At 44.0% G+C, this 25,536-nt stretch overlaps 1 protein-coding gene across 4 annotated transcripts in view; it reads right to left on the bottom strand.

The window, feature by feature from the left end:
* ARFGEF3 (ARFGEF family member 3) overlaps positions 1-25,536 on the bottom strand; it is a 165,581-nt gene that overhangs the window by 125,385 nt on the left and 14,660 nt on the right. For all 4 annotated transcript variants that reach the window (XM_087444176.1, XM_087444178.1, XM_087444179.1 and 1 more), the window contains exon 3: positions 2,313-2,394. In XM_087444176.1, coding sequence (XP_087300302.1) covers positions 2,313-2,394 — 82 coding nt within the window. The remainder of the gene's footprint in view (positions 1-2,312; positions 2,395-25,536) is intronic.

The following is a 25,536-nucleotide window of genomic DNA, read 5'->3' as shown; positions in this document are numbered from 1 at the left end:
TGTGGCAGCCATATAGGCTATCTGGTTGGTGGGGACAGAGGATGAATGTGGCACAGGGATCTGGCCCCAACAGTCACACTCACACAGACCCTTTCTGAACACAGCTTTGTCACAGGAAAGGAGAAGGTCTTGTAGACAACAAGTTCATTTTTCAGATATTTACCTTTTTACTTCCTACTGTGAGCTGTCATTTACCTAGATATTATTCATGAATCCAGAAATCTTAATGTACTGTCATCAGAAAGTAAATCCCACAGAAACCTAAATAAGAAGACACGCACTTTCTTGAGGTTCCCAGGGGTCATTACACCTCCCAGCACAGCCTTTTGCTATTTCAGGACAACTCTTATTTTTCATAAAATTCCTTCTTAGACTATACCAAAACCCACCTGCCTACAACTTCACCTCCCTCATCCTTCCCTGGAGCCACATGGATTAAGCTTCTAAAATATCTGAAGTCCACCTACGTCCTTCCTTCTCCACACTAAACCTCCTCAGGTGCCTTCAAATATTCTCGGCATGACGTGGTTTCAGATGCTCTCCTGCTGAACATGTGGCCTCCAGAGTGAACGTAACACTTCAAGGTGGTCTGATATCAAAGACTCAAGCAACCAAGAGTGTACCCTGAGGTGACTGTGGGCAATTATAACGTGTCGATGTAGGCTCATCCTTGGTAAAAAAAAAAAAAAGTACCATTCTGGTGAGTGATGTTGATGATGGGGAGGCTCTGCATGTATTGGGGTAGGGGACATATGGGAAATCTCTACACCTTCCTCTCAATTTTATTGTAAACCTAAAGCTGCTCTAAAATGATAAAGTCTTTAAAAAATAATAAAAAATAAAAAGATGGCAGAGGGGAAAGAAATGGGGTCTTTGGCGGCACCTCTGAGCTGCTGTTAACCTGGAATTGCCCACCTCTAGAATTCCAGTTATGTAAGATAACTAAATGTGTTTATTGCCTAAAAACAAAAAAACAGTCATGCATAACTTTAACCACATTCTCAGATCAAATGAGCTTAGTTGTAAGTCACAGCACCCTGTATTCTGACTTCCCCTGAAACCCCTAACTCTCATTCACAAGGGCTGCAGTTAAGCTGTCCTCCCCATCTGCCCTGGGACAGTTGGTTTTTGAGACCCCAGCGCAGGATTTTATATTTATCCCTGTTAGATTTGTCCTTGTCCAATTCAGCATAGAGTTGCAGACACGAAGAGCTTTTGGAATTCTGATTCATCCCTCCTTTAGCTGAATGCCACTGCAGATACGGAAAACAAGTATTTCAAACCCTCCTTGACGCTGCGTCTATATTCTCCCCAGAGAGGTTTTTCACTATCCTATAGTGCTTGCAGGGCACCCCGGAGTTAAAGTTTATACACAAACCTGCTGTACTGAAAGTGATAAAGACTCAGAAACCCTAAAAGAGCGCCTGAAGTCAATGGGGGGATGGTAAGAGGAAGACGCCCTGCCCACCAGTCATTGACGTTAACAGGATCAAGTAAGCCCTTGAAAACAGGGTACTGTAACTTAGAGTGTTTGAGGTTTTAAAAAAGTAACTAATGGAAAATCTGTGCAATACTAGAGAACAGGGAACACAGTGGCAGCTCAAAGCCAACTCCCATGCATTTTTATGTTTGGCCCAATTACCTTGGAGAAAGGCAAAGAGTTTTTAATAATTTTTTTGTGTGTGTGTGAGGAAGATCGGCCCTGAGCTAACATCTGCCAATCCTCCTCTTTTTGCTGAGGAAGAGTGGCCCTGGGCTAACACCCGTGCCCATCTTCCTCTACTTTATATGGGATGCCACCACAGCATGGCTTGACAAGCAGTGCGTCGGTGCGCGCCCGGGATCCGAACTGGCGAACCCCGGGCCACCGCAGCGGAGCGCGTGCACTTAACCGCTTGCGCCACCGGGCTGGCCCCAAGTTTTTAATAATATTATTGACAATGTTTAAAAGTTTCTGATGCTATTGCATATTAACACACATATTATCTAATTCCAATCCACTGGAGAAAAAAGAGTTGTAATTTTCTCACTCTTTCATATTTAATACCTCTTAAAAGGTACAGTAGTTCCCCCTTATCTGTGGTTTCACTTTCCGAGGTTTCAGTTGCCTGCAGTCAACTGTGGTCCGAAGATATTAAATGGAAAATTCCATAAATAAACAATTCATGAGTTTTAGATCGTACACCGTTCTGAACAGTGTGATGAAATCTCACGCCCTCCCGCTCCGGATGTGAATCATCCCTTTGTCCAGCATGTCCAATGCCTGTGGCCTGTCAGTTTCTGCCGCCCCAGGCACGCAGTGAGAGCCATACCTGTATCCCTGCCAAGGCATGTTGGGCCAGCTTCACGTTCTTGGATTCCAAAGCCAACTGGAGAGGCAGCAGGCACTTCTCCCTGGCAAATACATAAACAAGGAGACGGTGTGAGCTCAGCAGAGCTAGCAGTCAAGTGACACAAGCCTTATGTACACCCACCCCCAAATTCTGCCAAACACACACACGCAAGCTATAAACAATCATGAAAATGCATAGGGACTTAAAAAAAAAAACAGCAAAAACGCTGTACAGAAATGATAGCATGCCAGCCGCTTGCCTTCTTAGTATGGCTACAAGAAGAGCAAACACAAGTCTCTCAAATAATTGCGCACTAATTATCACACAGTGGGACCCTCCCCAGTCCATGAATATGCCTCACTCTTTCCCAAATTAATAGAACTGCTGGTCCCCAGGACACATGGGGCGAAGGACTCCAGGAAGCACCATGTGTACGGATATCTATGCCTTGCTCACACCTCTCCCTCTCCTAGGAAGTGACCGTGTCACCACCACGATGCTGCCTCAACACATAGACTGAAATTCTATTAACTTGTCAATTTCTTCCCAACTCAAAGTGTTCAGTAATCACCTACAATTTTTAAACTTGTTCTTTAGTGTCCAGTAAGAGGTATATCTGGATTTTGTGATGGGTTCTTAATAAACACGTTTCCAAGATAGAAATACAAATGAACCTTCAGTAGCTTTGACCAATGAGAAGGACCTGGTGTCATGGGAGAGAAAAAAATCCATGGAGAGCTATTGAGCATTAATACATGTTAGGGATAAACCAAAAGGGCTACAAAGAAAAACATCTCTTTCTGTTAGAAACATTTACTCTAAATAATTAAACAACAGACCAAGAATTTTAATCAACCCATTATTTCGCTATGGAGTTCCACTGGCACAACAAATGAAATGTTGCTTAATTTTAGCAGGTTCCTCCACCCTCACTTAAACCAGAGCGGCCCCATTTTCACCTGTTTTATATTTTCAGCATGAACTGGAAGAGTCATTGACTTCAGAGAGTATGCAAGCCACAGGGTAAGACTACAGGATTTCGTCTTTGGAGAAATAAGGGTCACTGTTAAACAGTGAAACACAAAGTTAATTACAGGTCGATTCTTGCCTGTCCACCCTGCAGCTCTGCAGCTCCTCCATGGACTCCTCCACCAGCAGCTTCACGACAGATGAAGTGAGTCACAGACACTCCCCACTGCTGGCTACAAAGACACAACAAAACGGACTCTACCAGAAAGAACATCCGCCTTCCTCGTCCTTCTCACCGCTCCCCTCACTATCTAAAGTTACAATACCCACTTTTATATGACAACTGATAAACACTATAGCCAGACATCCTTTGACAGATGGATAAATTACCCAACTGTGTTACTTGGCTATGGTTTTGTCACTGTATCATTATTGTCAGCTTGTCACAGTAACAAGGCAAACACTGCTATGCAGTCAATTAAAGCAGAAATAGCTGGTTTTCCCAATTTTGTTTAATCATAACCAGTTCACAAGTTTGGAAAAACTAACTGGAAGGGTGAAAGTCCAGTGAGAAGTAGGAATAATGGGCATATGGAATATTAACAGAAGAATCAGAACTTCATCTGTAAACCGTTGAAACAATCAAAGCTCCATCAGCATTAATTCACTGTGAAAGAACTTCCCTCCAGAATTTGGAGTCAGACCTGCCAACGAGGGCACAGTACCAGTGAGCCTATGTGGAGGTCCAAAACTCTCGTGGTCTCACAGCCTGGAGCAGGGAAAGTCTCTGTTGAGGGGCTAATGTGCTGAAAAGACACAAGTATTACCCATCACCTCCAAGGGCAGCAAGCGAGGGTGGTGCCATGCTCAGCAGAAACAAGGACGCTCCTGGAAACGCTGACCCTGCTGACGCTGGGGAGCAGCATCACGTCTGCACAGGAACAGCGGCACACCCACATGCCCTGCCATCCACAGTGGTAGTCCTCGAAATCCTCATTCCACCCTCTCCCCTACTGACGTATCCACAGATTTATCCTACAGACCTGAGCCAGGTCATGGACAAATGCCAGGACCACCAGGTTGCACCACAATCCCAGGGGACATCATGAACAGCTCCCTAAGCTGGTCACAGTCACCAGGCAGGACTGGAAGATGTCATCGGTTCAGCTAGGTTTTGGCTGAGATGAAAGGTATCAGTGCTGGGTGGAAAGAAGACAGGCTGTGGCATCACACAGACCCGGACTCAAACCCTAAGCATTTGTAAGTTGTACAATCGCAACCAAGATACTTAGCTCTGTTGAGTCTTAGCTTTCCAATCCATAAAAAAGGCATCTTAAGACCAATCCTGCAGGGTTATAGTAAGGAGCACAGGCAACATATATCAGGGTTGGCAAACTTTTTCCATAAAGAGGCAGATAATAAATATTTTAGGCTTTGCAATCCATATGGTCTCCGTCCTAACTACTAAAGTCTGCCATAGCACAAAAGCAGTCATAGATAATATGTAAATCAATGAGCATGGCTATGTTCCAATAAAACTTTATTTACAAAAACAAGCAACAGGCCAGAATTGGCCTACAGGCTGTGGTTTGCCCAGCTCCGATACAGACAAAGGCCCAGCACAGATCACGATTTTCAGCACAGGATAAGCAGATCTAATCTTGTCACAGCATCCAGAGAGACTGTGCACAGGACACGGGCTAACTGTCCTGGGAGGGTCTTAGCAAAACCAACTGTAGCACCAAGATCTCTCTTAGAAAATAAGTGCTTTGAGGTGTAGACTGAGAGCTTTCATCTGGCCCCAGACAAGGCACTCTCTCCACCCGACCACCCATTCAGCCGACATCTGAGTGCCTATGGTGTGCAAGGCACCACGATGGGTGCTCAGGAAGATCTAGCAAGGAACAAGACAGAACAGACACTTGTCTCATTTTATTCATGGGATGAAAGAGAAAAAAAGAAAATTAGCACTTATTATTTCTCTAGTCTGTCACTTCAACCTTAAATTAGCATTCTTACCCTTGTTTTACATTTGAGAAAATGGGGGTTCAGAGAGGTTTCATAGCCTGCCCAAGGCCACACAGCTAAAATTTATTGGAGACAATTCAAACCCAAATCCACCTGACTCCCAGGATCAAATTCCTTCCAACACTCTTTGGTCTCAAAAGATCAGAGCAAAGCTAGAATAGATCTGTTTCTTAACCTTTTTTGGATCATGAACACAAAAATATCTGGTAAAAGATCTTCTTCCTAGGGTAGTGTACAAATCATTTCATAGGAATCACAGGCCCCCAAACCCCAACTCCACATGGATCCCAAGTTAAGAGCCCAGCCATCAAGGGAAAGGATCCTGCCCAACATGGTGGAAACTTCGGTGTCTGCGGCAGAGAAGAGGGCCATGTGCCCTGGCTGGGCTTAGGGTTCCACTAGGGTGGGCTCTGAAGGCAGAGAGGTAGCTTCCTGTGGCAGGGTAGGTGGGGGATCACTAAGTCTCAGATCCTGACTTTGACAGGAAATGAACATGTGGGAAATGAAGGAGGCTCATGGACACAACCGATTTCATTGCTTGCTCTGTGATATCATAAAAACCCTGCTGCCTTAAGTTTTTTAAAAGTGATTTTAATAAAAGAGAATAACAGGCTGTTAATTGGGTCTCAGAGTGACATTTATAATGAAGATGCAACATGGCACACACTCAGTCCCCTGTGCACATACTGTACTGGAATAAATCATCTTTTGATCTTTCAAGACGCTGCCTCATTGGGAAAAGGGCATACCAAGAACCAACATTCAATTACATGAAGCGATTATCTGTTGTGCACAGGCATGTGCAAATTCAATCTTGCCTAATTAAATGAAGGCAGTGGCCCCAAGTTTTACGTCCCGACATGCCATCATTTCTCGAAGAAGAATTAGCAGAGCCGAAGGTGCATGAGGAAGACGTCCATCTGCTCACATCAGGGAGACTGCGCCTGTTGTCCTCAACTGCACTGTCACGGTTCACAGACCAGCTTTATTGGACTGGCAGATAACAGTGGACAAAGGGAAATTAAAATAGGTGAATAGGGGAAGAGTTAGGATTTACTAAAAACTACCTGTCAATACGAGCTCAGGTAAAACCAAATATATTCCTGAATGTTAGGCTCATTCCTCCTCAATGCTCCACATGGGAAGGGCACAAAGATACCTGAGACTTCTAAGGTCTGTTTACCCAGGGCAGCTCTAGGAGTCTACGATCCAAGCTCTTTATTCAACATCTGTCTGGACTCCTCCACATAAGAACCACGGCTCTGGCTAGAAATTAGTGGCTTGTATGTGCAAAGCACCACATCACACACATTTATATTTACTATTTTATTCAACTATAACTTTTGAAAGTAGGGATTTAATTGTCAACAAAACCAACTAAGAAAGATCAGATTACCTGTCCAAGGCCCTGTTTGTAACTGACGGAGCTGTGATTAAACTCAGACCCTCCGTCTTCCAGGCCGCATCCTCAGGCTCTACCTTGACGCCTGCCCACAGACAGCCTCCACGACTACGGTGTGTGGCACACTGCTTAAAACCAGCAATCAAATGTCTGCCAAGTAAAAGAGAGGAGCAGACACCAAACAAGCAATGTAGATTATCTTATTTTGAGTGGTTGTTCATGAAGCAATGCATTATATCTGCACAGCCAGTGTGTAGTTACGAGAACCTATAGGCAGTACGAACGAGTGGAAAAAATGTGGCTTTAAAGCCAGCTGCTGGGGTCAAGCTACAGCCACCACCTGTCCTAGCAGTCACGACCTTTCCTAATTCGAGTACACAGGTTGTCACCCACTTGTTGTGACACTCAGGATGTTATTATGCATGTTTATCAATACTGATGCTTTAAACAGTTTGTGTCAACACTGACAGATTTTCATTGACTAAGCGTCGCCAGAGTCAATTCCACGGAGCCATCGGAACTGAGTTGGTTCCTTAATTGATTTTCTCTGCAGTGCAGTTAAAATGTTTCCATTTTATTTCTATTTTCATTTCTAATTCAATGAAATTATTTTTATCAGTATCAATCCTTTTATACTTCATAACAAAGAGTGGATTCATTCTTCAGGAACTGTTTTAGGCCTGAGGGATACAGCTGTGAACAACGCAAAACCCCTTTTCTCCTGCAGCCTTCAAGACTTCTTAGCCAGCCTATTGCAGTTATTAAGTTGAGTGTATGAAACTGTCATCTTTGTAGGTCGGAAAGCGTTGCATATCAGCAATTTTATATGATTCAATCTATGAAAAAGAATCCTAAATAATATGGTTATGCTAATATTTTCCCTCAAGATATAAACTTATTCTCTGCCATTTTATTATACAAGGCACATATGTATATTAAAAAATCCAAACAGCACAAAGAGATACACAGTGATGAAAACCAATCAGCGTGCTGTCTCAGAAAGAGCCAGATGAACGCTGACGATGGGGATGTCCAGAGAGTGGCATGGGGGAGCTTTTCTTTGTTTATACTTCCTATTTGTATCAATTTTTATATAATAGCTCTAGAATATACTTGCATAATCTGAAGAAAATATTTTTTAAAGCTACAAAGCCATTAGCTCCTCACAAAAATAACCATCGTTGTGTTTCCTTGTCCTGTTTAGCTCAAAAAAGTGAGTGAATTTGATTGTATTCAGACAAAATATTAAATATGGAACTCACTTTCTTCCATTTCTTTCTGGTACTGACATCAACAATCCACGTATTCTTTTTAGCAATTATGCCCGCTGTTCTTGTGCAATAGAAAACCTTCATTGACATCATGGGCCTCACTATGCTAACAGATTCGTTTTTGCAATGAAAGGACAATGGCAGTCAATTAAGTAGGCTTCTCAACCACTGGAGAAATTCTAAATACCATCTAGATTTCATCTCGGCCATCTGATATGCCTAATTTAAAAAATAAGCAGCAAAAGAATAGAAAGCAATGTAAATACAAAAACGTTTTGTTGCAGTATCGTGATAGGACAACAGGCTTATCTTTTTCATTTTAATGTTTTCACCTAATCTTCTTGCAATGTTTAAAAAATACAAAACACTATCGGTCAAGAAGACAATTTTATAGAGGAGAGTAAATTTTTATTCATTTTGAAAAAAATTTTTTCTAGTTTTACTGAGATATAATTGACATACAACATTGTATAAGTTTAGGATGTAAAACAGAACGATTTGATACATGTATATATTGCTGAATGATCACCACAATAAGTTCAGTTAATATCACCTCACACAGTTACAATTTGTTTTCTTGTGATGAGGACTTTTAAGATCGACTCTCCTAGCAACTTTCAATGCACAATAAGTATTGCTAACTACAGTCACCATGCTGTACATTATAACCCCAGAATTTATTTATCTTTGAAAAAAAATTAAAGATGGATTATGGCTTGGTATTTTCACTTATAATCTAGGATTATCAATATTAATACTTCTGCCATAAGATATAAATTCTATGTAATCATATAAATTCTATGTAACTAAAACACTAAAGTTTTTTTATTTCTAGAGAAAAAACAGACATGAAGCCCATATGAATCATAAAGGAGGCTGTTCTGGAATTCCTCTTTCTACAACTACTGGCATCTATGATGTTCGGACACTGCACTGGCACTGCGTACAGAGCAGAGGAAAACAGACGTCATTCCTGTCCAAGATAGGAACACGTGTGATTTCATCTTCTCTTAATCAAAAAAAAGGAAAATGCCTGAGAAGTGTTAACATCAAGGCCAGCTGAAGGCTGGCCAAGCCTAGAAAGATGAGCAAGTCCAGTAAAAAGACCAGAGCAAGCAGCCTTCTCACTTCGTGTGGACACAACACATGGGCTTCTTTCATTGGATCCAGTGTTCTGTCACTTTCACCCGAAGGATTCTAAAACTGATAAAAGAGTCTCTGGAAGTCAGAGAAGTGCCATTCCTTCAAGTCTTCAGGGTGCCAGGCACCAGGCTAAGGGGAGGCACATGCACTCACGTACGCCTCACACCGACCCAACGAGGAGGAAGAACGTTGTGGGTACTTACCGATGAGGGAAGTGAGGGGAAGAGGGAACTCACCCCTCCTGGACCCTGAGCTCCTCAGCAGCAGGGGGCCTCGATGGTTACATCTGCCACGCTCGAACTGCCTCCCAAGAAGTGGGTGAAGCATTTCACACCCGGCCAGCCTGTGAAGGACCCTTCACAGAGACTCCTTTCCTCCGTCCACTGTCAACCCATCCTTACATTTCCTCACGTATCTCCCATGTCCAGCATTTACATGTTACTTTTACACTTTTCCAGTGCCAAACACCGTAGGCCGCCCCACCTTCATCAACACACTTCACACTTCCTCAAATAACTGCTTCCTGTGGCACCATGGAAAGTTTTTGCTCTTTAAGACTTGCATAAAAAACAATTTGTCAATAGATATCAAGAGCTTAAAAACATCAATATGCTTTGACCTAGGATTTTCTATTCTATGAATTTTTTCTAAAGAAATCATCATAGATGTAGCAAAGTTCTAGCTGCAAAGATTTTTCGGTAGTTTTATTTATAATTTAAATAATGTTGAATAAATCATGGTACATCTCTAGAATAGAATAATACACAATAATTACAAGTATTCTGGAAAGTTTTCATTAACACCGGAAAATGCTTTGAAATATTATGCCAAAAGATTAAGCAATGAGAATGCAATGTAGAATACATACCAGACCATGGTCCCACTCTTGAACAAAAAATTACATACATGTACAGAGTGGGTGGAGGAGGGAGAGAGACTGGAAAGAAATTCCTCAAAACACCTCCAGAATGTATCTCTGCCTTTTGGGAACACAGACGAATTTGGTTTTATTATTTATATGTTTCTACATTTAAAAAATTTCCAAGAATAAAATACATTACCTTTAGAAATAGAGAAAAGTGAAGTTAGCTCTGTCTGTCACATGCATAAACACACCCTTCCTTTCTTTCAAAGCTTTTGGCCCGGAACCCTGAATGGCTGTGTTTCCGATAACGGCTTTGATCTAATCCTTCCTAAACTCCCTCTGTACTAACTTCATCTCTGCTATCAAGTCACCACCCATCCGACTTTATGAAAACTGGGCCGTATTCCTGGAACAGGTTCCCTTTTCCTTTCCTCTAAACATTTCCTTACTATCTTTCAAACACTTACTGAATTCTTTCTTCTCCCTAAAGCCTTTTTGACTGAAAATAGGCTTGCCTGTGACCCTAAAATATAATTACCTTAATCATATAAATAATCTAAAATCAGTATGTGTAATTTAATTTTGCTTCTTTCTGACATGTTTTCCTACAATCAAGCTTCTAGGCAGAGAGTGTGAATACACCAACAGCATGAAACGTGCCTATGGGAATTGTTCTGCCCTGCCCCATAAACATAGAACCACGTGTTTTTTGTTACTTAATGATGTTTTCCATGATGAAAATGCTCCCACTGGCAGTCTAGAGGTAGGACTCTGCCCTGAATCTCCGCCATGGAGAGACAAGTAGAAATAAACCACCACAACAAAAAATATTTCTAAGTCAAATACTCAGATCTCAGAGAAGAACAGAAAATTAGCTGGACAATATTATAACAATCTTTTTTACGTGCTGATAATTTTATGCAAATGTGTAGCTACCTCTTGAAAAATAGAAACTCTCTGGCATAAATGTCTTTCATAAAATCTATATAACCAAAGACAGGTAACTTAAAAAACAAAACAGTCCAATTACTTTGAAACAAAACTGTGATTTCTTTATGTTCTATTCAGAACTCACTGGCCTTTAAAGCTCACAAACAATACAGATATACATTTCCTATAATGACTTCTCACCAGTTAAATGCCACAACAGCGAAATGGTAGGACTAACTGTAAAGTAACATTTTTCTGTGAAACAGAAATTTCCAGTTATGATGTCAGAACACCTTATAAAACTAGTCCATTAGCAGATCAACAAACTGTCAGAACTAAAATTAATATTCCTAAATGGCTAATAATCCATTTGTGAGAAGAACATAAGATTTTTAGTAATAAAAAGATCTATTTTTTAATAAACATTGCTCTAGCTGACTCTCTGACCAAGCTCTGTAGAACATGTAGGCACGTAACGGTGAGTGAGACACATGGTCCCCATAGACACGGAACGCAGCCTAAGGGAGGCAACAGACAAGGAATAACAGGCAACACAAGTACAAGGCACTAAGTACTTGTGCTAAGTTGCACACGACCAACGAAAGAAGCCCATTAAGGCGTACACGCCCGATGATGGAAGTCTACTGAGGCGCACAGGACTGACTACAGAAATCTATTAAGGTGCATACAGCCTATGACAGAGGCTGTTAAGGTGCCCACGACCAACTATGAAAGTGCAGTAGGGGTGGGGGAAATGCAAGTGTCTCCGTGGACAAGGTGATATCACTTGACCTTGAAATGGAGGGGACAGGACAGGACTTGGTCAGCCAGGTGAGGAAGAGGGAAAGGACACGCAGCTGAGGCTGCAAGTGCAAAGTACAGAGTGGGTTCATGGAACAACCAAGTACCACTGTGACCTGTGAGTCACGGTGGGAGGGCTGGTGACAAACGAGTGTGACAAGGCAGATTTGAGCCAGGCTTTGAAGGGGTTTGAAGGCCAGAAAGACTGGCCTTCAGCCAGCTGAAAACGAGAACCTAATGAAAGGTTTTAATCAAGGGATGAGTGTGATGGACATTTTCTACAAAGTGGAACTCCAGCTACAATGCAGAAAATGGATACAAAGTAGAATATCAAGAGAAAAAATTTTGCAGTCAAACTAATCTGGGTCAAATTCAGGCTCTGCCCATTACCACCTGTACACTATTTAACCTCTTCAACTCTCACTTCCTCCATCTGAAAATATGTAACCGATATAACCTACCTGGAGAAATAGTACAGTTACATAAGAAGGCTCCATTAGGAAGATTCCTAGTTGCCCAGGGCCATCCTAACATTTACAGACTCCTGAAGGCCCCTGGCCCCACCCCCTTCCCTTCCCACCCTTGGCTCTGTCCTGCCCCACAAGGGGTTTCACGGGCACAGGTATGGACACCTCAGCCTGCAGGCCACTCTCAGACCACAATCCATGCAAATAGCAGCCCTGTGGCCAGCCCTCAGCCTAGAGATGCACACCTCCGTGGCACCATCTGCCTTCTGAAAGACAAGCTGGGGAAAAGGTCCACATGCTGCTTCTGGAAGGAGGCCCAGCATGGTCTAAGTAGGGAATTCTGAGGTCTCAAGTACCCAGAGCATGAGGGAGCAAGTGGGAACGTCCCCTTGGCCCTGGGGGGGACAAGAATGGGGCCTCTCCAATGTGGGCCCAGGGCTTAGTAAGACAGTGCCTAGCATGCTGCACACACTCAACAAATGGCTGCTGTCACTGTACTTTTTCTTACTGTCGCCAGTGTCTTGTTATTACAGTTTTGTCATTGTCGTCATTGTTTACTGGTGCAGGAAAGCCTGGAAGAAGGGACTACACTCTGCGGTAAGGGCCCAGTGATGAAAGGACAATGAAGTTAGGCCTGTATTCGGGAATGGAGACAAGGAGACAGAACCCAGAGACAGCACAGAAGTGGAGGAGAGAGGACCTACTGGAAAGGCAAAGCGGGAAGGAACATAACTATACTTTTGTACTTTTTGAGTTCAAGGTTCCTTTGGCCATCCAAGTACTAACAGGTAGAAAACTGGATGTACTGGTCTGTAGCTCAGGAAAATTTAGACATTATCCATCCAAAAGTGGTAGCTGAAGCCTTGGAAGTGGATGAAACTTCCACGGAAAAGTACAAGGTGCAAAACAGATGGACAGAGCTCAGAAAAATGCCTCCAGCCAGTGAGCAGAGAGAAGAAAGGATGCCAGCAAAGGAGAAATCAGGAGGAGCAGCGACGCTCAGGGAGACAGCAGGAGGAAGGCTGCCCTCCAGAGATCCGTCCCCTCCGCACCACAGCCTCCAGACAGTGTGTGCCCACTCTCTGCCAGGCACCGTGACTTGGCATCCGTACGTGATCTCATCTCATTCAGAACTTAACACTATGTAACAGGTAACCATTTTCATGCCATCAATAGCTAACAGGCTCAGGGACAATAAGTAATTTGTCCCACGCCACCTAACTACTATAGAGCATTAGGTCCTGTTAGAAGCTTAACCCTACTCTTAACACTTAGGAAAAACTAGGAACACTCTGGTCACTGCTCTAGAGGAGGAGATATGGAAAGGAAGAGAAGTGACGAGCCCATCCCTCGGAGGAGGCTGTGGGCTAGGAACTTTCTCATTACGTCATCTCATTTACTCCTCTCAAGAACTGGGGCAGTGGGTACTATCACGTCCAGTGCACCGTTCAGGAGGCTCCCAGAGTCGTGTACCATGGACAGAGCCGGTAAATGGATGGGTTCACACCCAAATGTAAGGACTACATGACACAAAAACCTACACTCTTTCCATAGCAACATGTTACCTCCCCATCACGAGGGAACAGAAGCTAGGAAGGGAAGGGAAACACACACAGCCATCCCTGGAAATTAACCAAAGTCATAAAAAATGTTCATCTTCCAGCTGTCTTACGTTCTCCCCCAAAACAACCCAGCACACGAAAGCCAGCGCAATAGTCCCAGCTTTTCTCAGTACAATCGAGAGCTGTTTCTGTCTGAACTGCACACTCAGATATAAAATGTGCAGGCCTACACGTCCCAGAAAATAGAAAAATCTGTATCCTTCACTCTTTTATTAATTTTTGCCTACAGCAATAAAACTTTCAGTGTTAAATTGTCAAATTTAGCCAAGATGTAAAAGCTAGGCATCAGGCTAGTCTGAATACAGGAAAGGGCCAAGGACAGTCCTCCAAACTCATCCTCAGCACCAAGAGGCTGCACCGTCCGAGGCTAGCAATCGTTCATCACACACGCGAAGCGCCTTGAGACTCATTCTCTTCTGTTGATGCATCCACCCATCTTCACAAATGCCACCCTCCTTCAGGCTCTGCTTGACCCACCAGCATTCCTAGAGCCCTCCCAGCAGGGTCAGGGCCTCCTCCACCCCCACGACACAGGACACAGTGGCCGGACGCAGGTGGTTAGGAATGTTGAGAAATACCTGGAGGGGTGTGTATTAACCCTGCTTGGCTCACGATCAACTGGTCACAAGCGTCCTCGCGAAGTCCTCTGCCGAGCAGGTGAGCTGCCTTCCCGGTACGACAGCGGCACGCTAACTTTAAACCAAGACCACACCTCCACAGAGGAGGAGCGCTCCAGGACTGTATGCCGATTTCTGACCGACAGGTAGAATCAAAACTGTGACAAGGGAAATAGCAACATGACTTTTTTCCCTATAGTATATCAATTTGATGGAATTTTAAGGGCCCTTAAAATGTTTTTAAAGAACTCTTAATGGCGTTGGAGATTTTTTTGATATAATACTAAGTGAAAGTAGTAACTTACAAAATATTATATACCACGTGACCTAATTTTCACTATATGCACTCAGAAGAAAATGAACCAAATATCAAGATTTATCATCTCTGGGTGATCTGACTTTTGCATCCAACTGTCAAGAGTTCAGACTTCACAGTTATTCCCAGGCAGCACTGGGCAAGTCTCACCCTCTCTGGGCCTCAGTTTCTTCATCTAGAAAGTAGGAATGTCATGAAACCTACCACATAGTTCACATAACGTGACATGTGTGCCAATAATTATATTTTCTAGGCTTCTGAATTTTCTATAGGAAGAACACACTCTTTTTACAACCTAAAAATATTACTTTGTTTTCCACAAGTGTATTATTTGTGTATTCTCTTACTTTCTAAATAATTTAAAACAAGTGTACATAGCATAGGCCAAAATTTTACCTTTTGGACCCTTATCTCACACCATTCACAAAAATTAACTCAAAATGGAATAAAAACTTAAATGTAAGACTTGCGACTGCAAAACTCCTGAAAGAAAACACAGAGCAAAGCTCCTGGACTGGCAATGATTTTTTGGGTAGACACCAAAAGCACGAAAGCAAAAATAAACAATTGGGATCATATTAAACTAAAAAGCTTCTGCAGCAAAGGAAACCATCAACAAAATGAAAAGATAATCTACAGAATGGCAGAAAATATTTGCAAATCTTACATCTGATAAGGGGTTTGTATCTACATTATATAAGGTATCATATAACTCAATAGCAAAAATACAGAAGATCTGATTAAAAATGAGCAAAGAAGACACACGAATGTCCAACAGGTTCTTGAAAAGGTTCTCGACATCACTAATCATCATGGAAATGCAAATCAAAACCACAATGAGCTATCACCACACACTTGACAGACAAGAAATAACAAGTGTTGGTGAGGATGTGGAGGAAAGGGAACCCTTGTGCACTGTTGGGGGGAATGTAAATTGGTGCAGCCACTATGGAAAACAGTATGGAGGTTCCTCAAAAATATTAAAAATAGAACTACCACGTGATCCAGCAACCCCACTTTTGGGTATATATATCCAAACGAAATGAAATCAATATCTCGAAGAAATATCTGCAGTCTCTTGTTCATTGCAGCATTCATCACAACAGCCAAGATATGGAAACAACCTAAGTGTCCACTGATGAATGAATTGATAAAGAAGATGTGATATCTACATAGGGACATACATACACAGTGGAATATTATTCAGCCATAAAAAAGGAAACCCTGCCATTTGTGAAACATGGATAAATCTAGAGGATGTTATGCTAAGTGAAATAAGCCAGAGGCAGAAAGACATATACTGCATAACCTCACTTAAATGTGGACTAAAAAAGTCAAACTCAGGGCCAGCCCGGTGGTGCAAGTGGTTAAGTGCGTGCACTCCGCTGCAGGGGCCCGGGGTTCGCTGGTTCGGATCCCGGGTACGCACCGACGCACCACTTGTCCAGCCATGCTGTGGTGGCATCCCATATAAAGTGGAGGAAGATGGGCATGGATGTTAGCCCAGGGCCAGTCTTCCTCAGCAAAAAAGAGGAGGATTGGCAGATGTTAGCTCAGGGCTGATCTCCTCACAAAAAAAAATAAACAAATAAAAAAATAAAAACAGGCTTTGAATGCAAGCCACAAAGGTTGGTTTGGTTCCTTACGAGCTGCCTGCTCTACACACGTTACAGACGCTGCACTTCCCTCCCGGCCTGCAGAGTCGGCTGAAGATCGACGTGCCTCTGCCACTCAAGAGCCTGATGTGAGGACCAGACTGCTTCTCGGGATACACTCAGTTTTAAAGGTTGGGTTTGTAATTGGGCACTAGGGTTACCCCTCAGCCTGTTTTAAACTGCTGTAAACCCACCACCCAGCAGGCAGTTTCGTTTACAATACCTCAGCTTTACTCCCCTCCGGGTAATATCAAAGCTATTATGTAACTGCATGACCTTTCTAAAGGCACATGTACTGGAAGAAAAATAAATATGCACGTATTTTTTTATGCACTGAAGAGAAAAAACAGTATCAGACTGTTCTCTTAGTGAAATTTTTAAAGACCAAAAGACAGTAAAACTAAGACAGTAAAAGCTGCCTGCCCAATCCCAGTCCAGGCATGAAAACGGGAGGGCAAGGAACGAGCTTGGCTAGACCAGGAAGGCAGTCCAGACCCCTCACGGGTGGTAACATCCGTCTGCGGGAGTTATTCTTGGCATTCACACCCACAGAGACCACAAGGAGCAAAGGCACCACAGCCACTTGCAACAGGCGTGGCTGTAAATGCCCCAAATCCAAGGAGACTTAGTGAGTCTGCAGAAGTGCACACACATGTGCCCACAACATCAGCGAGAACAAGCTAAGACCCTGAAGGCCGATACAGACGTTTGCATGGAAGGAAGGGAAATGTGTCAATAAACTTATCAAGTATGCATGTATTTTAAACGCTATAATTATTATTCTGCTACAATTAGTATGTGTATTGGTAAAACCCCACCACACAGGCTCTCTGAGCTAAAGAACGGTCTCTCTCCTTCTACGAGGTAAAAAGGGCCCACTCACTTTCAACCTAGTGTGGAGAAAGGCCCCTCAACGGCAGACACGAAGCTCTCTCGGGAACGCAGTGCTCGTCACCAGACACGAGGAGGGGGCCGGCCTCCTTCAAGAGGAGGGCAGGGTGAACTGAGCAGGAGATATGGATGGGCTCTGAGAGCAGACACTTCCTGGAAACGTCAGGGAGGCACAGCGAGAAGACAGCAGGGTCCAAGGAGACAAGCCGTCTTCTCCAGCCCTGGCTCAGACGCTGGTGTTCTTCAACGTCTCGGCTGTCTAATCCGAAAGGTGGGCATGTCTCAATCACCTCTCTAAGCTCCAACAGCCTCTGCCTCTGTGAAATGTGTGGCTGCCGTGTCAGCAGCCTTCGCCTTAGCAACTAGGTTCCAACTCTGTTTTTGCTGACAGCGGGGTCAGCCCCAACTGGTAGATCAAGATTGGTCTAAGCCTTTCCCGATAATCCTGTTACCTATTTTCCAGCCTCCCTGTGGCTCTGGGAAAACTTTTGCTTTCCTGATAAAAAGAACCAGACCTGTTTAGCTGGCACTGCCCTTCTGCCTTTCGTCTTTTTGTCTTCTGTCTTGAATGGGGATGTGATGACTGGAGCTGCAACAGCCATTTTATGGTATGAAGAGCCAAACACAATGGAAGGCCAGCAGAGTCCTGGACACACCAGTGCTGACAGCCTACTTCCAGACTGCCTACTGTATGAGCAGAACAAGCCCTATCTCATTTAAAGCCCTGTTCGTTAGGCTTTCCATTACTTACAGCTGAATGCACTCATAACTCACATACTCTGGTAAAGCCTGTTCCTAGAGAGGAGCCAGTACTCAAACATCGCATATGTGCCCTCTGTCCCAGTACACTTCCCGAATGCAGGAACAGGGACAATAACTCCTATTCTTACACATCTAAATCACACATATTCAGCAAACACATTGAAGACATAGAACATACTAGAAAAAAGAACAGTTTTCAGGTCAGACCTGTATTTGAACCTCTGTCTACCACAGACTGTGTGACTTCAAGCACATGATTTTATCACACCAGCCTATTTTCCTATTAACACACAGATAATAAGAGTACCTACTGTACTCATTGTAAAAGTTAATAAGACATGCATACAGTCATTAGCACAACCCCTGGCACAGACCAGTGCTCCATAATTGGTAGCTTTCGATACTGTGGGGCAGGCACATGACACCAGGGGCCCTGGGTGCAAGCACGATGGAGTTTAGGGTCTAGCAGGGGGGTCACAAATGAACCAGTTACTTCTGGCAGCAGGACAAGGCTATAATATACACCTGTGTGCCCAAGGTGTGGGAGAGGACGCCACGGCCGTCTCAGAGCCCCACAGCTTGTCAACGCCCAGACGTCTCAGCTCTCCTCTCTCGCTACTTCACCAGCTACCAAATGCTTCCTCCAGGATTTCAACCCTCAGCCTACAGAAGAAATCAAAAGAACATCAAAACGGCCAAATGGCAGCCACACAAGAGGCCGAGGATCCACCAAGAGGTCTTCAGGTGTGCTGCGGCTGCCATGCTCATCAGGGCTGTCCTCCTACCCCTGGTCCCTGAGAGTCACGTGGATTCCTTTAGGGAGGGTGTGTCTGTGAGGGGGCTTTCAGCTGCACGTGACAGGAAACCCAGCCCCCAGTGGCTTCAACAAGGAGGCACGCTGGCCCCCAGTGTAGGAAATTCAGGCTCCCACGACAGAGCCAGGACCCAGGTTCTATCCATCCTTCTACGCATGACCCACCCTCGACATGTCGGCTTTATCTGCTGCTGGCTCCCCTCACAGCTGCAAATAGCTGTAGCTGCTATAAGCATCATCTGAATGTGATAAGTTTCAGAGGAAGAAGGAGCTTCACCCTCACAAGATGAGGCAGATTCCTCTCACACCATTGATACATCTGATGCAGGCAAGCCTGCGGCCAGACCAGACAGTCGAGCCTCCCATGGGACAGCAACTCTGAGGCATGGGGCTGATAGGGAAGGCAGTTCCTGATACCAGGCAGGTCCTGTGGGGGTAGAGGGTAGCTGGATGTAGGGTAGGCAACCAAAGGTTTCTGTTCCAGAGAAAAAGGACGGAAGGACCAGAGAATTTACAAACGCCAACAATTACCTCTTAAGCTGAGGATACCCCTGCATGTCTTCTCGTTAAAAACAGCACAAGCCCATCACCGTCAGGTAGGTGCGTGTTGCAGCACCACTGGAAACTCAGTGTCTCCCCCCACCCCGACACCCCATCCACAGCACCACTGGAAACTCAGTGTCTCCCCCCACCCCGACACCCCATCCACAGTCACCTGCACCGTGGGCTGCCACGGAAGAGGCCAGCTCAAAGAAACGTCTCGTAAAAATGGAAGAGGAACATGCTGATAGAGTGGCACTAGGTTCCAGTTCCCTTATTTCAGATGCCAGGATCTCTTCTAAAGAACATTTACAACCGCCACAGTGAAGTTTCCCAGATCTTGCCTGCTCAGGCTGATTTGTTTATAATTCCCAAGGACCAATTAGGCCTCTTCGTATTCTCAGGAATCGGAAATAACACTGCTTAGATCCAGATTCTTATCTGCTCCCAGACCTTGTTCTCCTATCTAAAATCACACTTTGAAACTCAGCACAGAAGGGGAAAAAAACCTTAATCACGCTGCAAATTGGCAAAACACTGTGAGCCTGTTTTATCAGGTGATATTTCACTTACGATGTTGTACGTTCTGCAAGGTACTGTCTCATTTGGTGTCTTATGTAATCTTCCTAAAAACACAGTACCTTGTTCACAGGATTGTCACAGGGGGACGTCACAGCAACGGGGGATGGGAGAGGTAAACAGCGTGACCCAGGTGGCAGCTGCACAGGCCTGTGAGGCAGAACAGAGAGCCCCTCCTCCAAAGCACAACCACACAACTACCGTGCGGCCTGAAGCTTCAGGAGCCCAGGGCAAGGCACGGAGGAGGCAGGGCTGAGAGCAGCTCCTGTTCTCAGCTAAGAGAAGAGGTGGTGACTCTTAGGAATGAATGATTCAAGACTCTGGCATCTAAAATGGGGAAGAAATGGTTCTCACAGTGTAGCCTAGACGCCTGAGACCTTTCAGAGGGTGGAAGGGGTTCAGAACAGGCATCCCCAGGATGCACCACTCTGGCATGTGGAATATTTTGAGCTAAAGGCAACCAAAACCCTGCAGGTTCAAGAGAAACTTTTACCTCTCCCTAAAAGAATTTAAATTGGGGGCCTTGCCCATAATAAGAGTTATTACCAGAAGTAAATTTTTATGACCTATCTGTACGGCAGGGCAAGCCTCTAACGACTGACATCTGCTCTTCTTATCATCCTGTGAATTGCCCCCTCCCCTCTGAAGCCTTAGGCCCCATCCCTTCCTTGGCTCAGGATGGCACATATACCTCACTTTACCTTTCTGTCTCTGACTCTCATGTATGTGGGGTTCCCATACACACAAAATTAAATTTGATTTTCTCCTGTTAATCTGTCTCATGTGAATTTAATTCTTAGAGAAGCCATAAGAACCTATAAGGGTAGAGGAAATTTCTTCTGCCCCCACAGGGTCCACAAGGTCAAAATCATTTTCATTCTCAATCTCTCAGGAGTATACAGTGGAGTTTATCAAAAAAGAACATCCACTGGGGCCGGCCCCATGGCTTAGCAGTTAAGTGTGTGCGCTCTGCTCCTGGCAGCCCGGGTTTGGATCCCGGGCACACACTGACGCACCGCTAGTCTGGCCATGCTGAGGCGGCATCCCACATACAGCAACTAGAAGGATGTGCAACTATGACATACAACTATCTACTGGGGCTTTGGGGAGAAAAAGAGAAAAAAAGGAGGATTGGCAATGGATGTTAGCTCAGGGCTGGTCTTCCTCAGCAAAAAGAGGAGGATTGGCAATGGATGTTAGCTCAGGGCTGATCTTCCTCACTAAATAAATAAACAAATAAATAAATAAATAAATAAGAAATTGAAAGAGTCAACTCCTATTTAAAAAAAAAAAAAGAACATCCACAATTATCTGAAAAGGGTCACAATTAAAATTCCCCTCCCATTTTAAACCACTTATCTGTAGAGGCTGGATTTTCTCTATCTACTTCAACCAAAGCAACAGATTGTGACTGACTGAATAGAGAAGCAGAGCTGAGAATTCAGCTGTTTTCTATCAAGCCAGATAGTAAAGAGATTTGCAAAAAATGTAAAATTCTTCTCTGTTTTGTTTTGAAAGTAGTTACTTTTCATAAAAAATGTCTTTTATAATAACGTAATGTGTTTATTTTTAATGAATTAATAAATATATATAAATTCTTTTATTGAGGAAGATTGTCCCTGAGCTAAAAATCTGTGCCCTTCCTCTATTTTGTATGTGGGATGCTGCCACAGCATGGCTGATGAGTGGTGTATAGGTACGTGCCCGGGATCTGAACCTGTGAACCCCAGGCTGCTGAAGCGGAGCGTGCGAACTTAACCACTACGCCATTGGGCCAGCCCCAAATTAATAAATATTTTTTAAATTCCTATTTTAATTTATAATATGGTAAATATTGATAGATATAACCCAAAATTTTTTTAAAAAGCTCTTTGGGATCTTCAATAATTTTTAAAAGTCTAAAGAGTCTTGAGACCAAAAAGCCTAAGAACTGCTGCATTAATGTGATGGAAGAATAGATAAAGAAAATGTGGTATACACATACACACACCAGAATATTATTCAGCCATAAAAAAGAAGGAAATCCTGCCATTAATGACCACATGGATGGGCCTTGACGGCACTATGCTAAGTGAAATAAGTCAGAGAAAGACAAATACTGTATGATCTTACTTAAAAGTTCTCACTGCACACACACACGCACACACAAAATGATAACTACTTGAGGGGATGGACACGTTAACTAACCTTACTGTGTTAATCCTTTCACAACATATACACATATCAAATCACCTTGTTGTACATCTTAAACCTACACAATGTTATATGTCAATTATATCTCTATAAAGTTGAAAAAAAAATGTGTCAGTACCATGGAGGGACTTGAGGTAAGCCCTGTGGGCTGGACGCTGCTCTCCTGCTAGGACGCTGAGGAGACACGAAGGACAGAGGAGGTAAAATGGAGGCTCTTCTCCTGGACAGAGGGCAGCATGCAGGCATGCTGAGCCCTTGGGGAAGACCACGTCGCCCTCTGGGGCCTGCAATAGGGTCTCCAGATCTGTCTCTCCTGCCTCTACTACTGGTTGGTCAATGCTCACACTGGGGAAACTGAGGCACCCCATGACCTTTAGTGTCCATCTCCATTTACAGAAGCTCACAGGGTCCCGATGGTCACATGTGGGACAACCAGGACCTAGTGCCTTACGATTATCTGTGTACTTTCCCCTCAGCAAGTGCTGGGCTCTTGGAGGGCAGAGTTTGTGTCTTGTCCCCACGGTGTTCCCAGCATGCAGAACAGTGCCTGCTTGGCTCTGACACCTGCCCCCTGCCACTGGCTCCTCCACCAGAGCCCAGATCCACCTAACACTGTCTCCCGACCACCGATCACAGCTCCCGACGCCTCCGACAGAGGTGTTGGCATTCAAGACTGAGAGCTGCAAGGCAGTCACAGCGAACAAATATTTATAAAGGCGTCCACTGTACTGCAGGCTTGGGCGCACACACCTTAAACTAACAATAGTTTTCTTTCTTAATCAAACATCCTATTGACTTTGAATGACATCTATATTTTTACTCTCTCTGAAACACACAGTGCTCCCCTCCCCCCTTTCAGCAAATGTCATGGTACTAGCCTTGTCTGCCACATCCAGCTTTACTCCCAAGGAGGAGCTAAAAGCCTGCAGGTGAATACAGCAGCCCTCCCCAGCTCCACCTGGGCAGCCTGTGTCCAGCCCCTCCCTCTGCCCTTTCCCCACAACCCACACTCAGTGGGACACAGTTCCTGGCTGATGCGCTTCCAACAGTCTCTGAAATAAGATACAAAACCCCTTTTGTCTTTGAAGAGTTTTTCTCCCAGCTGGTAAATATAGAAAAACAAAATGGGGCTTACAAAATAAAGCAAGCAATGGAGAAGTTACAGTTTCAGGGGGAAGAAAAATCTTTGAAATACAACAGTTCTCTCAAGACTTCATTAAATTAAAAATTAGCCCAGGTCTGCTCCCACTCGGAAAGTGATCTGTTCTGGACGCATTCCTTCAGTTTAGGCCTAAAACAAGCCCTACACTAAGTCTTCTCTAGGTAACTCTTGCAGGTTTGCTCATCTGAACCCCTCAAGAAACCACCTTTTCCTTCAGCCAAGTGAGCAGCAGTCCGGAGAGGTGAGGGTTAGTTAGTTAATGACATAATTCTTCAGGCTTCCCCAGTGGGTATTCACGTCAATTCCAGACTAGGGTCTTATCTTAAGGTCTCCTTCCGCCTTACAGAGAGGCAAAGTCAATTGCGGTCACTTCCTGGGAAAGTCACGTACAGGCACCAATCTGGAGAGCTCTAATAATTCATGGCTCCCCCTCAGTCTGAATATAGGAAATCTCCCTTTTCACAGCTCTGGCTCCTTGGAAATTGCATTTAAAGCTGTTTCAATACCAGGTGATCCTGCCCCTACATGAGTAAGCTGCACTCGTGAATGAGTGGGGGCCAAACAGAGCAGATTTCCCAAGAGTTCTTTTCAATAATGGCGCGTCATCAAATAACTTACTGCATGAAATTAACTTCACAGATCTCAGCTTTTCACATAAATTACAAATAAGAAAAAATAAGCTTCTGTGTTAAATTAATAATGGGAAAGGTACCACTCCCTGATGGGTAAGAAGGTGGACTCTGTGTCCGACAGGACCAACTCCTCGGGCCGCCTCAGGAGGCTCTCCAAGCCTCAGTTTCCCCTGCCACTCGGAAGGGCTGCAGGGACCAGCATGTATAGCACCTAAGAGAGTCCCTGCCACACGGTAAATGTTTAAAAATGTTAACTTACATCATAATGTGTCCCAAATTTAGTTGGGAAAATGTGAATCATCAGGCTGTTAAGCATGCTAAGAAGCATCGAACTATAACAGAGTACTGGACATTAAACAGGGTAAGGGCTGTCTCCTGTGTCAAATTTACTGGACTTAACTTGAAAAAGATACATCTGGTCATTGTGCAGTTACATAACCCCACCGATTTATAAACAGTTCAACTGCACGTAAATGTGCAGTAAAGTAAAAATACAACAAAAATATAGAATATTTAATAAAAAAAGATGTCCAAAGAAATTAAATATGATTCTAGAGTTTGCACCACGCCTTCCCCAGTAGACAAGTCCTAGAGGGTGAAAAAGGAGATATGAACACCTGCCTGGACCGTTTACGTCACTGAATCAATGAGCTCAGGTCCCTACCCACCTCCTGGAATCCATTTTTATAACCCATCAATATAAATAATAAATAACTTTGAAATTAAAACAGGAAATTTGGACCTAAATTGCCTGTAAAGCACAGTTTATTTATGAAAGCCATGCATAGAATAACACACGCAGCAAAAACCCTACCTTTATTCCATTCAAAAAGAAAAAAGAGGCCTAAGAAAGAAAATTCATGACTGGACTGTTATACCTTTTCAAAATGGGGTTATGTTTCCCTCTAACACGTCCATTTAGAGCCAAGTGCTATAAAATAAAGACATCAACTACTTGTCACAAAGGAAGGATGAATGGCCACGGATGGGTTTTGAACATGAATGTCTTGCTCACATCCCAAAGCATCTCTCAAGCCGAACACCCTACATCCTAGCTGGGGTGGGCTATGCACTTCTCCAATTGACTGCATCACTTAGAATGCTTTTAGGTCAGGGGCTATTAACAAGGAGAAGCCTTATAATTGAGAGCTAATTGTAGGTCTTCCTCATCAAAGGGAATCGAACATGAAAACCATCAGGATTGGCTTACGGGCTGGCAGATAACACACAGAAGAAGCTGTTTGTAAGTTAGGAAATGGTCTGGTATTGTTACTTATGCTATGTTAAAAGGTGACAGGAACACTCTTTATCTTCCACAGCAGCAGGGAAAGGAAACAGAGAACCGAGACCTCCAGGGCACCTTGATGCTTAACGTGGATTTCAGCATCTGCACGGCTCAGGCTTCTCCACAGGCCCCTTTGTCCTTGAAGACGGGTTTTTGTGGCCAAGACGGAAACATCGTTCTGCTCACCTGTTTAGGGCAAGCCTGATCTCAGGAAACTGGAACAGTCCAGGGCAAGTCCTTGTTCACTTAAATGGTCCCC

Source organism: Ceratotherium simum, chromosome 19, assembly GCF_057802395.1.
Source record: "Ceratotherium simum simum isolate JZ-2026a chromosome 19, ASM5780239v1, whole genome shotgun sequence".
NCBI lineage: Eukaryota > Metazoa > Chordata > Mammalia > Perissodactyla > Rhinocerotidae > Ceratotherium > Ceratotherium simum.
The sequence above is the reverse complement of the archived record's forward strand: the minus strand, read 5'-3'. Positions and strand labels throughout refer to the sequence as shown.